At 39.9% G+C, this 18,383-nt stretch overlaps 1 protein-coding gene across 1 annotated transcript; it reads right to left on the bottom strand.

Moving 5' to 3' along the window:
• Positions 1-1,629: 1,629 nt before the first annotated feature.
• Positions 1,630-17,995, bottom strand: LOC124127895 (hemicentin-2-like). The gene is made up of 9 exons (XM_048381096.1): positions 17,877-17,995; positions 11,709-12,029; positions 9,954-10,223; positions 8,768-9,049; positions 7,924-8,202; positions 6,014-6,304; positions 4,327-4,614; positions 3,142-3,261; positions 1,630-2,340 (listed from the first exon to the last, which is right to left on the bottom strand). The coding sequence occupies exons 1-9, from the start codon at positions 17,947-17,949 to the stop codon at positions 2,159-2,161; spliced, it is 2,106 nt and encodes a 701-aa protein (XP_048237053.1). The 5' UTR covers positions 17,950-17,995; the 3' UTR covers positions 1,630-2,158.
• Between the last annotated feature and the right edge of the window lie 388 nt (positions 17,996-18,383).

Here is an 18,383-nt window from a genome sequence, read left to right as displayed (position 1 = left end):
TTTTTTTTCATTTTGTAGTCATATGAAAAATTCGGATGTCCTTTACTTTCTTTTGAGTTGTATAACAATCAAACACTGTCCTACATGTTAAATCTAACCAATTAACCCTTTAAGTGAAATTTTTACATTGCATGTATCAGCCATAAATGTCAGTTATGAGGAGACATCCGCTAAATAATTCAAACATATCATTTCATTTATAAATATTACTATGGTTCACACACTTGGGTACGAAAAGGCACATTAAATACATCGAGGTAAACATCATCGATTAACGAAAATTGAAACACTTAATCAAAAAACTATTCAAAACTCACGAATCGGGGTGAAACGATCAGATATGACAGAAAGCCGATTAAAAGGGTACGCATGCACTTTAAGTAGCATCCGTCGTAAGTGAAGGCAAAGAAACATTCCATGACAGTCAAGGTCATCGGAGGGTGTCGACCATGGAACTTTGTGGGGTTCATTTTAAGGTACGTCATTGAAGTTACAGAAGTAGTAGCTGGGAATGGGAAAATACAAGAACACAAGACGTCAAAAGCTGAATACTTCATGCTAGCCCTCGTGTCCATAAATCCATAAATCAATTAATCAATTAAGAAAAAAGACAAAAAAGAGACACACAGTGAAAATTCGTACAACAGGTATAAGTAGGCTATGACATCCATCATCATACTTACATGTCATAGCTTTAGGGGCCAGGACGAAAGTTCCATGCCGGATAAAGATATCATTCATATATTTTGGTGTGAGGCTAACAAGCCTGTACATGTACACATTGTATCCCACAAAAACAGCTTGTCAGGCGTTTTAAGTTCAAGTCAATGAAAACAGCTTTAAACAACAGACAAACTCGCACAACATATTTGAAAATGAACAGCATCGCCTACCTGCAGTTAAACAATTTGCGTGAAAAAGCAGTCACTGACAAACAGGCTAAATGGGGGTGAACATATCAAAGGAATAACATAACATATATATAGTACACCTCCAAAAGAAACGCGAAGATGTTCGGTGGGCAATATTATCGAACAGAAGTGGTGTGAACAAACATTTTTAATTAGACAAAATTGCATAAAACGTGGTTTGAGAACGTTTCAACTGACTTATTAAGTGCCCTGTCACCTGTCTCAAATAATAGCTGTTGCTTTTGTAGTTTGAGTTTAAGTTTGACACGAAAACACCACACCCTGTCCAGCTTACTAAAGCTTGATGGAGGATGTCACGAGTTGCCAGGCACCTTGGTATCTATCATTCCACAACATACAGGCTTCAGGAACATCCGCATACGAAAACATAACAGGTAATCAACCACGAAGCGGCCGATCTGGTGTCACGTCTTATCATTAAAACATTTTTTTTTCAAATGAATAAGACGAATTTGTCAATAAATGATGACGACCTCCAGAGTAAATTAAAGATTACCTGTCCCGAGGGATTGAATGGTGCGAGCCCCGAGCCTTTGGTGGTAATTATTATTAAATAAATTACCAAACAGATTATTCATTGCAGCTTTAAGAAAGAAAATGAAGTGAAAGGTATGAACTGTCAAGCGTACAGAGTGTTCTTCCTCTGTGTCTAGATACACTTGATTCAATCTCTGACAGAAGGACCCCGACAATGTTCAACTGTTTTACACCATTTCTTATCACGGCATCCTGCAGAAACAAATATTTGGAACAATTTGTTTAAATCCCAGGCTTGCCCCAGAATATCAAATGATCTGTAACATGCAACAGATACTTCTTAAACTCATTTCTTTGTAAATCCGTGCCATACTGTACCATGCTCCTTCCTAAACGCAATCTCTTCTCAACACGTGTCACATAAATTGTTTACTTTGTCCAAAATGTTTACCAGTAGCACATGTATTGTCTGCACAGGTATTGTGAACAGAATCCAACAAAGCTGGTGGCATTGCACTTTTCGAAATACAAAGGGCATTATACATACTAAATATCATTATCTATTTTTAACATTTTCTTTTTAATATTGTAATTTTGAGAAACATCATTGACATGCCAAAATGCCTAAAAACCATTCGATATGATCTGAATAAACGCAAATCTAAAAACTTTTGTCAAAAGCGTATACATCTAATGCGGACATTGACATACCAGCCAGCTCAGGTACAAGAACAATTATTACGGGTACGTCACACGCCTGTATTTGACGCACGTGGCATATCATAATGACTCTCGTCGGTGGTCATGTCGTCAGCCTCGCCCTGCGTCCGTGGTGGCAAAGACAACATTGGGTAGTTCTGACTTCGACCTGGAGCAGGTTGGGGTGTCAACGTGCAAGCGTCTTCGTGAATAGTAAATGTTACACCAGCATCTGAATCAAATAGATACTTTGTGTTTCTATGGCAACAAGTTAATTAATCACATTACAATATCGAAAAGGCAAATTAAAATAATAACTTCCTTAATAAACCTTTTAAAGTGGCATTCGGAGGTTGGAATGATGACCAAGGGAGATAGTTCTAATGTTCACCGTCGTCAAGCAAGCTGGCATCGCTGGCTTGATAACGGTGTTGGTATCTGCACCGAAACGTCGCATTCATTGTAATGAAGAAGTTGTATATCCATAGAACTATCTTCCTTGTTCCTTAATGCAGTACGTAATGTTATTGGAAATGTTCCTTTGGTTAAAATTGTATAAATGGCTTTGTCGGTCAACTGATGATATCTGGTATGATGCTAATCATTACATATAATTATACAGGACTCGTGGTGAATGAGTGAGTGGCAGAGTATGTTTTAAATAAAATCTAAATAAAAGCTTTCATTAATCATAAGAAATATCTGCTAAAGCATAGTCCATTGTACAATTCCAGCTATATCATACCATAGATTTTCAATTAATGATTTTAGTTATTTTTGTATCTATTTATTTAAATCATAACGTTAACATGGGATGAAAGTCGGGAGTGGTACAGGCCAAAGAGGATCCTGGTATATTTATTGCCTACGATGTATAACGAATTGCAGGGTCTTAGACGGTTGGACCACTCATCCTTCCGTTAGCCAGTGAGACCACTAGGTTCAAATATAACTTTATGCCATCCGCTGAAATCTGCCCCGAAGTATGGAGGATACACCTTAGTTTGAACATTGAGCTACACATGTAGATTACCTGCTTCTGATTGGCGTCTTCTCCTATTCCTGACTACAACGACAACTGTGACGATAATGATGAATATGACGACAGCAGAAGATGCGGCTCCCACCGCCACGACAAAAGTGGAGCAGGTCTCTGAAACATGTGAGTGAACTGCACAGTAACATGTCGGCATAACACCACATGGCTATGCATTTGAAGGGCAGGGTCGGGAATAACACAGTTGTAACTTACATGCTACAATAGCCGCTACAATTAGGAGATACGCCGTCTTTATTTTAAAATTAGCGGTAGTATAAAGGATTTATACAAGCTCTAAATTTTATTTAAAACCGAACGCGTTTAGAGCTAGAGTTTTTAAAATAAATTTGAAATATCGAGAAACTAATCGAAATAATGAGAAAATAATCGCAGCGATGAGAAAGAAATGGAAGCAACGAGAAAAAAATTGAAATAACGAGTAAATAATTGAAATAACGAGTAAATAATTGAAGCAAGGATAAACGGAATCGAAATTTCGAGTTTTTGAAATAACGAGAAAATAATCGAAATTATCTAATTGGGACAATAACTTTCTATGATTTGCCTGTGGTTAATTGATTGAATGTAAAAGCGTGGACGAGTTTATCTCATATCACAGGTGAAACAGGTAACAGCAATGTTCACTCGTGCATCACTTTCTGAGCATCAGGCCGTATCATTTCATGATTTTACTGTAAGCATAATGGCACTGTAAGCACATTGGGAAGACAACCAGGAAACAAAAGCCCACCCACTCACTCACGCGCTCACTTGTACGCCACAAACCCACTCACTCACTCACTCACGCATCCAACCACTCAATGTTTTGCACTGAGACTCATCTCCTGTTTCAGTTGTATCTTCCTGCATGCAATCGACTTTTGTTGCTCGTTTTGACCTTTGTTAATACTGAAATATTTCCTTGTAAAATTCAATGGAGACGAATTGTATGTGATGTAATATCATTATATATTGACAGTAGCGGGTGACCTCGCCTGTAGTAACACTACCAAGCTTATGAACGTCAGAATGTTGCGTGATTACATTATCAACCGAGCGGAGAGATACGAAACAACTTTAGATTAATTCCTCAATGTCCAAAACAACAATTAACCATTGCTCCTTCCCTCCTTCAAATATAAAAGATTTGTAATCTCAATCTGTTTAACAGGATCTTACGACATGTTGTTGTCACACTGATGGATGTGTGGTTGCTGGATCCATAACCATTCAGTGCCAACATCTGGACAGTGTACGTCGTCTCAGCTTCAAGACCCTCGAGTTCCACTTGAAGGGCGTCGTCCTCACTCGGCATGGAGGGATGCGTGATCCATTGTCTGCCTCCTTGCCTGTATTGGATTCTAAAGCTCTGTTTGGCGCCGCCATTGGAACCTTTCTCCCATTTTAAAGTTACGGACCGAGGCTTGACAGATGAAGCTTGCAGATTCCTTGGTACGTCTGGCTGAGCTGGAGAAGATTTAAAGCTTGAATCAGTAAAGTAAATCCTCCCTTTTCCGGATCCGGTAAGTCGTGCATCTCTGACTAGTTAATCAGGACATTTGTTAATTCGGATGATTTCAAAAGGAAGAGTACCATCCGGATAAAAGAGGTTTCACTGTATATTAGTATGCAGACTATATGTGGAAAATAAAGGATATATGTGCATGCAACAACACAATGTATGGATATGTTATACTTGTTATGGTGTGATTTATTTGAACCAGTATTTCAAACGTCATCTTTTTCATTTTGAAAGAAAGTATATTAGTGGATAACATATCTGGAGATGGAATCCTATAGCTTTTTGGGAAGTGTATATTTCTTTGAAATAAAAGGCATGGCATGATAAGGGTCCTTTTGGTCCTTGCTGGACATAGTAATATGACTAAACTGTTGGCTTTTCCATACATACACTTGTCTTACTTATATCCAAGTTATATCCAAATCGGTTTTGGTGTATCTTGGTCAAAACAGACATCAAAGCAACAATGAATTTGACTTGAGTATTTTTGGAAGATGTCGTAAAGCAAATGATAGAGCAGGCCACTATCCCGGGTGTAGAACATGGTAGAATGAAACGGGATCTGGATACGCATTATCCACCATGCCTCCAAACCGACTTCAATCTACATCAGGGGCGGTCGGGTAGCCTTGTGGTTTAAGCGTTCGCTTGTCACGCCGAAGACCCGGGTTCGATTCCCCATATGGGTACAATGTGTGAAGCCCGTTTTCTGGTGTCCCCCGCCGTGATATTGCTGGAATATTGCTAAAAGCGGTGTAAAATTGTACTCACTCACTCACTCAATCTACATCACGTTCTAAAAACTAAAAATAACTACCACACAAACTATTCTCTCATCTCATTCAAGAAACAAATATTACATCACATAAACCAACCATTTCAAATATCCGCTACAATCTACATTACATTCTAGAAACAAGTACAACATCACATATTATATCTCATACCTATTATATTCCAGGGCTGCAATATTTCATCGAGTTGACAAAAACCGGGATTAAATAAGTTTGTTCATCAAGTTCATTGAACACCATTGAAGCCATATCACTCACTGACTCACTGACTCACTAATAATGTGAAACTCTAAGAACTTTTGTAAATAGTCTACGATACTATAATCTGCCGTGTGAAGACCGGAAATATACCATTTCGTCAACTTCATCAACGTGATCAAATCTGCAAGGACAGCAACGAGGTCCATCACATGGAGACAGAACAACTCACATGGAGACAGAACAACTCACATGGAGACAGAACAACTCACATGGAGACAGAACAACTCACATGGAGACAGAACAACTCACATGGAGACAGAACAACTCACATGGAGACAGAACAACTCACATGGAGACATCAGCACCACGTTCAGCATCCAGGTCCCCTCCGTGTTTGTCACGTTCACTGTGTAGTTTGTGAAGTCCTCTTCTTGGACTTCTAAGATGGTTAAACTTCCTGTCACACGGAAATCAACGACTGTGACATTGGTGTTAGTGAGTGGCTTCCCCATTGGTGATTTACTCCACGTGACTGTTGGCTCAGGGAAAGCTATGGCAGTGAGACTTAGTGTGACGGTTCTATTTAGAGATGACTTGAACACAGGTCCACCCGGTGTAGATCCATATGGTCTTGGGGCACCTGAATAAAGATAGAACAATATAGTAATGCCAACTTCGCATCATAAATGTAAGTCGGCCATATTACCTTCCATTTACATAAACGAATCAGTTTGACGACGTTATGTTCATATAGAAACGTCTTACAATGTCAAAGAATTATGGATAACATACCATACCACCGGAGCAGAGATAAAATAAAATAGGGTTTAACGTCGCGTTCAAGATTAATGCATTCATATAACAAAGTGCCTGTACGCGCGCGTGCGTGCGTGTGTGCGTGCGTGCGTGTGTGGCTGCTTGTACTAGTCCTGACTAAGTTATTAGTTCTAGCTCACTGAGATACCATGCCGTAGTTTAACATGAATACCCCACCCAGTCAGAGTATACTGACTCCGAGCCGACCAGTCCTTGTTTTAGCCCCTTAATGCCGAGCGCCAGGCAGGGTAACAACAGCTACCATCTTTTAACGTCTTTAGGTATTACGCGGCCGGGGATCGAACCCCGGACTTTCCGCTCTCCAGGCGGACCCACCAGAGCAGAAGTGCATGTCGTTCACGAAGTACATGCACCGTTGTAAAGTGAGAAAATAAAACATGTTTGCCGTTATAAAGACCACAGCCTCTGTGATCTCACGATAACTCATGTAGCTTAGAAAAATTATTGATTTTAACAATGTTATAAGCTGTGTCTTGGATGAGGATAACCGGTAGAAGAATAGATACTGATACTTCCGACCAACAATCCCAGCCCATACAGCGTACAAGAACGTAATTATTTTAGAGATGTGGGAAACCAAGTACCAACTGTACAATGATCACTGGACAATACGACTTTGCCTTTTGTTGGTTACCCAAGTTGCCATGTAGGAGTAACTGGTAACGCGATGGCTGATGCTGAAGCAAAAGTAGCTCTTAACAAATCGGTGACACCATTTCTACTATAGGTTATACCTACTTGGGTATTTGAAGAGGTTATTCTAGGAACGACGATGTCGCATTGGTCACACTAGACATACATATACGTATTTGTGGAAAGTTGAGAATTCACCTATGTATACCTTGTGGTGTATAAGAGATTCACAGTGAAGACACGTTTGCTGGAGCCAAGACAAGGGTTTAGTATTTCAAAGTTTTATCTCTGAAAGATAGTGTTACTACCGTGAGGATTAACATTACTCAATCATTATCTTTTCTTAAAGAACTGAAGTAACTGACCCATTTGAATTAACATATGTTCTGTATAAAGTAACCAATAGCTTAAACTGTAGTAGGATATATTCAACAACTGAGCTTCATTGTGGCTTAGACCTCGAAGGAGGTTGAAGCGTCGTAAAAGCTACAAAAGGAATGATCTAAAACTATGGGTAGAGTACAGATATCAGGGGAACCTTACTATTGTTGCCTGAATTATATATTGCGACGTTGTGTATTAGTTCGATGTTTTTATCCCCCGTAGTTTTGTGGATAGAGCGTCTGCCTGGGAGCGGGCTACTCAGTGTCTTGATGGCTACTCAATCAATAACATAAATTAGTGGATACTCGATATATACTCCTTTCTGATATCTACTTCAATTCAGTGTATTCAAGAAGGCTATCAAATCAATAATCCAGATATAGGACGTCAAGAGACGATACTTGCATTTTACTTGTAATGATATGTTTCGTTCCACAGCTTTCCCGATCACATTCCTTGCAGAGCAGGTGTATAGCCCTGTTTGACGACATCCAACATCCTCGATACTCGCTTCCACTGTCTCGCTGTTAGTCCCACTTCCTATACTGGATGTCTTGCTCCTGATCTCTATGGTAGAAGCAGGATTACTGCTGATGTCACATTGCAGTGTCACATTGTCGTGTTCCGTCACGATCACGTTTCTGTCCCCAGACGTGACACCAAAATACTGGATATCCGGAGCATCTGGAACACCACCACAGGCACATGAATTATTTGCTCAAACAAACAGGTAAACACAACCAACACTTACTCAGACACGGTGCACTGACTCCGAGCCCACCAGTTCTTGTTATATCGTCTTAAGCGTTCGCTCGTCACGCCGAAGACCCGGGTTCGATTCCCGACATGGGTACAATGTGTGAAGCCCATTTCTGGTGTCTCCCGCCGTGATATTGCTGGAATATTGCTAAAACCGGCGTAAAACCATACTCACTCACTCACTATATCGTCTTAATACCGTGTGCCAGGCAGGTCAAAACAAGTACCATCTTTTGGTATGACGCAGCCGGATGAGCCACTGACATTCCGCTCTCCGAACAGACACTCTATCCACTACACCACGGGAGCGAATCAAATATTGAATATCATGTGGAAACTACATTCATATGCAGCATAGTCAGTAAACACTATTGATCAAAATACAAGTATTTTTATTTAAGCAAGTTTAGTTACATCATTCTCGATCTATACCTTTCATATTCGGTCAACTTTTAAGCAAAGGAGATACTACATAGAACATGCCGCTTACATTGCACCTCCAATGTTATATTTGAAGATGATTGTTGGGTGTGTCGTGTCCCATTACATGTCAGAACCGTGTTGAAGGCTGTGCAAACATACACTCCTGCATCAGTTTTCTGTATGTCCTTCAGATGAAGAGTACCATTCATAGAGATTCTTCCACCTGCACCTTCCTCTGTCCAAACTAGTGACGTCACTTCCGGGTTCGCATCTGCCGTACAGTGGAGAGTCAAATCTTCCGACACCTTTACGACTCGCAGGAAATCGTCAATGTGAACGACTGGCGGATCTAAAATAGGAATTCAGTATAACTGAACACTACTGTTACTTTTGAATAATGGGGTCAAAACACTGAATAGACATTGAAGTGATTCCCCGATTTCTTGCTGAACCGGGGCGGTCGGGTAGCCTAGCTTGTGGTTAAAGCGTTCGCTCGTCACGCCGAAGACCCGGGTTCGATTCCCGACATGGGTACAATGTATGAAGCCCATTTCTGGTGTCCCCCGCCGTGATATTGCAGAAATATTGCTAAAAGCGGCGTAAAACCATACTCAATCACTCACTCTTGCTGAACCATTTGCCATATTGATGCAACAACCTTATTCATTCACGTATTTGCTGAATTAAGTAAAGCAACGAAGCATTAGCAGCACATGCATAGTTGTAGCAGGATGATATTTTCATTGGGCCATACTATATACATTATTCTTTAAAACTGACAAAAATTATTCTTCTCAAAATTGCAACAACCGAACAACAACTAAGCCACCATTACATTCACGTGGCTGGGGAGAGAGATAACTGATTCTTTGCATCGACTGAAACGCCGTTCTCCCAAAGTGGTGACATGCTGTTGTGAAACCAAGAAGGCCCGAGTGTACACAACATATGACATTTAGTCACACTGTCCTCTCCAAGTGGCCATAAGTCTTTGTGACAGGCATGAGTTAGTGAGTTTGGTTCAACGCCGCTTTGAACAGTTCAGCTTGTCAGCATACTGTGATGGAGGTCTTAAGCAATTACCACTTTAGTGAAACCCTCGAGCACTGGTATGGTGCTGACAAAACTACAAACGTAATCAGGGTGAAGCGGGATTCGAACCCCGATCATAAGTTTCTCGCACGACTAAGGTGCGCAGCTTGGACAGCGAATTGTGGCGCCCTGGGTAATGGACCACAACAGTTAGTACTTACACTGCACCTCAACTGTAACATTGTCTTCTCCAGGGGGTGATACGCCATTGTCAGCTACACATCTGTAGTGCCCGGAACTAGATCTGAACACTCTTGGAATGTTGTAAAGCCGATCTCTGCCAACAATGTTCCCTCCATGGTACCAGGTAAAGTTAGATGGAGAAGGGTTTGCTGCTGTGACGAAACAATTCAAAGATACATTCGTCTCATCCGCGGGGAATATGTATCCTGTGCATGGCTCCACGGGGCGTATGTCCAGGGAGGGCGGATCTGGAAAGATGTTGAGAGCCATAAGCTGAATTACCTAAGTAGGTGACCAGTTTCTATACTATTGTTACATATAAGTGTACTTTCTTCACGTGGCTGTACTTTGTGACGTCTTTGATGAAAAAACCCACATAATTTAGAATCATATACAGTAAACTACGGTTATAACGAACTCAAATGGACTACTAATTTTAGTTCGTTACAACCGTAATTCGTTATAAGCATATATACATTATAACTACAGCAAATAGTCGGGACTAAAAAGTTAGTTCGTTATATCCGTTAGTTCGTTATAAGCGTGTTCTTTATAACCGTAGTTTACTGTACTGGTAGACGGTGCACATGGTGTACAGATACAATCCGTTTTTAGTATAAGGAAACACATGCGGTGTATTGGATATATAGATGTATGTCGCCACTGTTCAGATTCATATTGCAAAGATAAAAAACTTTTAATTGTAAATTTAATTGTACTGGTCAAATACGGAACAGCAGTTGAAACTTGTAAGTAATTATCACAAATTTGTCATATTATTTGTCTCATCACATCTCATTCATTTGAGGAAAATGTGTTGGCAATATTCACTGTCTCCATAATACATGTCTTATTTCAATGTTTGGCAATCTTGCTAATGTAAGCATTATTTAAGCATATTCTCCAGAGAAAATGAAGCTTCGTTGAATAATGATGCATCGTTTAAAGAAGCAACCACTTTAATGACGAAACTAGTTTATACACACAAGAAGCCTAGGCATTGTCACGCGGTTTTGGACTTAACGCTCCAGCTGGAGTTAAGCCAAATGGGTGGCGTGTTACTGCATTTTACCGTACAGCCTTTCAGTTGCTATTCGTTGTGTTTCTCTGACTAAAATAATTTCCGGGGTATTCGCAATGTTCCTCAAGTACATCAGTATTTGAAAATGAGGAAGAAGGTCGTGAAAGTAGGACTTTCCTATAAATATATATACTTTCATTAATATTGCTGGTGGCACAATCAAAGCATTCAATAATGTACACAACAAAACACATACAGTAAACTACGGTTATAACGAACTCAAAGGGACCACTAATTTTAGTTCGTAATAAACGTAGTTTGTTATAAGTATATATACAGCATACGTACAACAAATGCCGGGACTAAAAAAAATAAGTTTGTTATATCGGTCAATTTGTTATAAGCGTGTTCGTTATAAACGTAGTTTACTGTATCCCTCTTTTGCAGTTTCTCATAGAAAAGAAAGTGAATTATCGACACCCAATATCAATCTGACAACACATACCAACTGGTTAGATTGGGCTACCGGAAGTAAACGACATGCTAACCCTTTTCGCGAACACCCGGTGTCATTACTGAATTCAGTGATCCATTCATATAATTCTCACCGCAATTTTGCCTTTTACGCCTAATGGGACCTGTTTCGTCGGACAATCGAGACGGGTTCATATTCATATTAACATAGCGTATTTTCATATTTTCATTTACTTACAATGTACGTTCAGATGAAGTGTGTTGCTTTTCATCCCTGCAGCCTGACACATCCATGAGGTGTCATGTTCCAGAGAAACCTTCCCGATGGTCAGAGTGTAGATGTTTGGTTGTCCATCCTCACGTGAACAGAGGTAGCTGATGTTTCCCACGATTTCACCTGTATCTCCCATTAGACGGCAGACAGAGCCATAAGTGCCTTTTTCCTGGATCGAGAATTGAACTAAACCTGTGACGTCTGCATCCTCGACACGACAGGTGAACGTGAACGGACGACCAAGGACGCCAGCTGTAGCAGACGTGTCCAGAGTTATGTCTGCGCCTTTTAGAAAAAGAACGATAGACACAATATAGATACAATAAACTACGGTTATAACGAACACCAAGGGAGCAATAATTTTAATTTGTTTTAACCGTAGTTCGTTATAAGCATATGTACAACATATTTACAGAAAATTAAGGGGACCAAGAAACAGACAGTTCGTTATATCCGTCAGTTCGTTATATCCGTCAGTTCGTTATAAGCATATTCGTTATAAACATAGTTTACTGTACACGGACGTATTGGATTTTGAAAATACCATATTCGGCTTTTAAAACGATATCATGTCTCTCAATACAGATGCTTTGATAACTGGTTCTCGGGGTATAAGTATCCATTTTTTTATTCTGTTACTGCCATCGTCTCTGACAAGCTGTGGGGCGGTGTGGGAGCCTAGTGGTTAAATCGTTCGCTTGTCACGCCGAAGGCCCGGGTTCGATTCCCCACATGGGTACAATGTGTGAAGCCCATTCTGGTGTGCCCCGCCGTGATATTGCTGGAATATTGCTAAAAGCGGCGTAAAACCAAATACAGGCGGGACAACATTGTCAAACACGAACAGGATGTGTGTTGTATTTTGTATGTCCATCAGTATATCATGTTTATTCTTTTGACATTCTTCTTCCTGAACCAACATGTCTGGCTATATAATGTGCGTCATGTGTTATAAAACAATTCCAAGTTTTGTTGTCCTGGTTGATAGCCAAATGGGGTTTCCTAGAGTATTCGACTTATGAGTGATAATACAATTTGAAAAAAAAACGATCATTCGAAACTATTCAAAGTAGGTCAATGAATATTGCGTTAATGTTAATGTTAACAACAAGCGCATCAGAAAGTAATAATAGCTATAATGTCCATCGTGGCTTGGTTTAATGAAAAGTGTCAAGTCATACAATACGTTTGCAGGAGTGTCTAACGAATCTAATATACTAGTATTATATCTTTTTCTATACTGTTGAGCCTCGATGTGTTGAACTCGTGTGGACCTGGAACAAAGTTCCGAGTTATCCAGGGTTCGAGACAACCAAGGGAATTTTATTCTTAATTTGGATACTTTGGACTTCCAAATGAGTTCGAGACAATCGGGAATTCGACACATCAACGTTCGACACAACTCGATTCGACTGTATATCAAACATGCATTGGCCAAAACAAATGAACTAGTTAAATATGTACATTTGTAACAACATGTACAATTGTAACATTTATGATTTTTATTTGTACGTATAACTCTCTCTCGGGATGCCTTTTGTAGAATACATGTCTTTTGACTTTGACTTTGAGTGAGTTATTTTTGCGAGTTTGACTGTGCCTACTTTCATAAGGAAATGGGAAGTGTGCGAACTGGACAACTGAACAGAAACCACTTCACTGGCTATGTGACAGTGCATGGACTCCCTAGTTCCTTGTTCATAATGAATCCCAGATACTAGGAGAGAGAGAGAAAGAGAGGGAGAGAGAGAAATGGAGAGAGAGAGAGAAAGAGAAAGAGAGAGGGGAAAGAGAGAGGGAGAGAGAGAGAAAGAGAGAGAGAAAGAAAGAGAGAGATGAGAAAGAGAGAGATGGAGAGAGAAAGAGAGAGAGGGAGAGAGAGAAAGAGAGAGAAAAAAAAGAGAGGAGAGAGGGAGAGAGAGAGAAAGAGAGAGAGAGGGAGAGAGAGAGAAAGAGAGAGAGGGAGAGGGAGAGAGAAAGAGAGAGAGGGAGAGAGAGAGAAAGAGAGAGAGAGAGAGCAGTGGCGTCATAAACCCCATGGCTACGTTGAATTGCATCATTATCAGATTCAAACAGGTCCCTGTTGCTCTATCCACCCTATCACGATACAATCAATATACTGACGGAAAAACAAGTCAGGGAAGGCATAACACTTTTTGCAGGAGAATGTTTTCTACTTTGTTCCATAGACATGTATATTATTCATATCAACAAAAGTATGACATGAATGTGGTGTGTTCAGTAACGTTGCAAGACAATCCCGGGTCATAAAATCGTTACAAACATGTTCCTTTGTTCCTTGCCATTAGTATATCTTGTTTCATTTGACCTATATGACCAAAACCCCGTGAATATTATATTGGTCTTCATGCTTGTCGTAAGAGGCAACTAACGGGATCGGGTGGTCAGGCTCGCTTACGTGGTTGGTGCATGTAATCGTATCCCAATTGCGTAGATCGATGTTCATGATGTCAATCACTGGATTGTCTGGTCCAGAGTCGATTATTTTGCAGACCGCCGTCATACAGCTGGAATATTGCTGAGACCGGCGTTAAACAATAAACAAACCCAAAATATATTGCCAAACTCCCTGTGGCAGTCAAGCAATTCAAGCACCTGTTGATGAAGAGAGTGATAAAAGGGACTGTTGGTGTAGTCCTTTGAAATGTAAATTTGCAGAGGAGTTGGGATAATTCTTTATTCTATTAACCTACGGTAATATGGATACGGGTGGCACAATTGTCTAAGGCGCAGGAAATCAATGTTCTGTTTTGTGTCCATTAGGTGTGCCAGAAAAAAATGATTGGGGATACGAATACCAGACTCCCCCTGATTGTTTTCTAGGGTAGTCAGCACCATACCCGTGTTCGTGGGTTATACCAAAGTGGTAAACGCCTAATGCATACATCACGTTCTCTCCCACATTAGGCTGACAGGCTGTAATATTAAGGTCGCGCTATTTTTCAGGGCATTATCATTTGCAGAAGCACGAGGCCTTCCATTAACTGCCCGACGAAGGAGGGCAGTTGAAATGACCGAGGGCTTCTGCAAATGATGATGCCCTGAAAATAGTGTTACTGTTATTATAGCTAAATGGATGGAATTTGTTATCAAATAAAACGAAACAACAATATCGGTTTTGAAACATTTACTGCAATCAACATACATGTGGCTGACGCACTTTTACAAATATGGAAACGTAATAGAACAAACCAGATGACGTCACTATTGAACGTGACGTCATCTATCTCTATCCTATGACGTCACCTAACAACGGGCGTGATAATGGCCCGTCTTCAAGCAATATAAGGGCCTTATCAAGTCTCAGTGGCCCGCTCATTTTTTGATAAAATGCAGGCGGTTTAATAATAATTCTATCCATTTTAGCTATAATACTTGTATAACGTGGCGTTAAATCAAACTCGATCATATCATTGTATGTGCTTTGTCATGGTCATTTACCGTGGTTTATGTCAGGGAGGAGTACACCACATGTCCTCATTTTTCTGCTCAATTACCGCCCGGGTCACCTAATCACCATAGAGTCCAGAATGATCATTGTACGAAAGTTCCTCTCCAGAACAAGTAAAACGAATTAGACAGGGGCGCTTTCGGAGAACACATTCATTGTGAGACAACTTATCTCACTGACGATTAATTCTAAAAACAACACCGTGATACCCCAAGTTAAGACATAGAACAATGTACATGTATATCTTTAAAATATGTTACATGAGAGATTACTATGAACACTTATTCCGGGATACTGGTGCTATAAATGACAAATTCATTTCTCTGCCACTGATTTTAATGTGTCTTCAAAATTGTGGTTTTCAGTGGTCAAAACGATTGCTGGACTATCAACAGTTTTAGGGTAGACATAGATTTATGCTGCTTTTGTCAGTTTGAAACTACACTCTGCTTTCCCTGCATGATACATAACTAATAAAACAAAGTAAGACACGTTCTATGGATTAACAACTTCTTTATTACAATTAGTGCGACGTTTCGGTGTAGATCCTAACACCTTTATCAAGCTTTGCTTGATAAAGGTGTTAGGATCTACACCGAAACGTGCTTGATAAAGGTTTTAGGATCTACACCGAAACGTCGCACTAATTGTAATAAAGAAGTTGTTCATCCATAGAACGTGTCTTAATTACTTAATCACACCAACTTCTAAATGCCACTGAAAGAAGATAATTTAACAAATACGACCATTCATTACGGTAATAGAAGTTATAAAATAAATCCCATAATAGCAAAGATGAATGACTAACGAAGCGTGATTTGTGGCTCATTTCCCCATAAAACATTGTTCTATCATGACGTCATTTCTACAGATTCGAACATGCGCTCGCAACTTGACGATGTCGTATATATGACGACGTTTTGTTTGAGAGGGGAGTGTCTGGTGAATTGTTTCCAATAGATGAACGGGATGGTCGAACGATCGCATCCAATAGCGTGAGAGATATGTCAACTGATACTGGGAGAAAAGGTACAGGTAATTGATGTGAGGATTGTGAGAATATGCGGGAACTACCCACCTGTGCATCAAATGAACTTGTCCGACATTGCCGAGGTCGGATTTTATTGAGGGACTCATCAGTATTTAAATGCGGGTAAATATTTTGTGAAGCTTGTACATTTTATCATCATCCTTATACGGGATGTACACAATGTTGATATCTCATATAAGAAATATACATTTCAAAGTGTTAGACAACTAGTCGTGAAGTAAGTTCATATTTATTGCGAAAAACCACAGTCGGTAACCTTCCAGCTAATGACATCCTCGCATATCTAGGGCATTATATCTCCCTTCTGATAAGGGGGCGAATTTGTCCCGGGTATTTATCATAGTGTAATGAAGGCAGATGCCCCTGGATATTCAAACAGATGAAATTTAACAGACTGAGTTACAAGATGAATATTAATTTAATTCACAAGGCTTTAAAATCTGATTTACAGAGTAGCGTCCCTGAGTGGCATCCCTGCCAGAATGCTATGATCGTGGGTTCCGATTTCAAATTATTGGACATTCGTGTATGTCTGTATAAGGGCGGCTTTTAAGCCATCGAGGTTTGGCCAGAGAAACCAGTAAACGATTCACGTCACTGCGACACGATGTCCAGCAATAAGCAAGGTGACATACTGAAGCCTGCCAAGCTGTGTTGTGAACCTGATCCTTAAATAGGATATGTACAGACAGCTCTATATGAATAGCAATAAAACCAGACAGCTCTATATGAATAGCAATAAAACCAGACAGCTCTATATGAATAGCAAAAAAACAGACAGCTCTATATGAATAGCAATAAAACCAGACAGCTCTATATGAATAGCAATAACACCAGACAGCTCTATATGAATAGCAATAACACCAGACAACTCTATATGAATAGCAATAAAACCAGACAGCTCTATATGAATAGCAATAAAACCAGAAAGCTCTATATGAAGAGCAATAAAACCAGACAGTTCTATATGAATATCAATAAAACCAGACAGCTCTTTATGAATAGCAATAACACCAGACAGCTCTATATGAATAGCAATAAAACCAGACAGCTCTATATGAATAGCAATAACACCAGACAGCTCTATATGAATAGCAATAAAACCAGACAGCTCTATATGAATAGCAATAAAACCAGACAGTTCTATATGAATAGCAAAAAACCAGACAGCTCTATATGAGTAGCAATAACACCAGACAGCTCTATATGAATAGCAATAATACCGGACAGCTCTATATGAATAGCAATAACACCAGACAGCTCTATATGAATAGCAATAAAACCATACAGCTCTAAATGAATAGCAAAAAAACCAGACAGCTCTATATGAATAGCAATAAAACCAGACAGCTCTATATGAAGAGCAATAAAACCAGACAGCTCTATATGAATAGCAATAAAACCAGACAGTTCTATATGAATAGCAATGCAAGAAGCGTTTTACTAACTGGCACTACTCAGAATCTCATTTCGAGGTAAAAAAAATGCTTTACATTTTCACAATATTTCCAATTTCTATTCTTGATTATTCCAAGGAACGAAATACATCATATATGATTACAAGATATTACACGAATGCATAACGCATGACAACATAAGACATACTCACAAAGGACCAAGTATCTCCAACAAGTCACAAGTAGTAGTATATGCAACACTGTCGTGTTTGCCATAGCCTTCATCTGTTGGATGGAGAGGTAGGTCAATCACGTCTAGCGCTGATAAAGTATTAAGTCGAATCACCCACAATTATACACAACCTATTGTTCGAAATCTGAAACAGGGAAAACACACTTGAACCATTTCCTTGTGTATTTGTTCACGGGCTATTTATTGTTGATGTTAATTTGATGTTATTATCATGAAAATATGCTTGAATGGGGAGGGGCGCATTGGGTGTACTGTTGAAAGGGGGTGGGGCGTGGGTGGGTGGGTGTTTGTGGATGAGGCTTGGAGGGATGGACGAGGTGTGGGGTGGGAGAGATAGGCTGGGGTGGATTGTGGTAGTTGTCGAGAGCTGGATAGGAATGGATTATGTGTGTGTGTGTGTGGGAGGGGGGGGGGGGTGTATGTGTGTGGGGGGGGGTGTGTGTTATTGGTGGGGTCCGGTGTAGGT

This window comes from Haliotis rufescens, unplaced genomic scaffold (assembly GCF_023055435.1).
Source record: "Haliotis rufescens isolate VD_foot unplaced genomic scaffold, xgHalRufe1.0.p SCAF_35, whole genome shotgun sequence".
Taxonomy (NCBI): Eukaryota; Metazoa; Mollusca; class Gastropoda; order Lepetellida; family Haliotidae; genus Haliotis; species Haliotis rufescens.
This window is presented reverse-complemented; position numbering and strand designations above follow the sequence as displayed.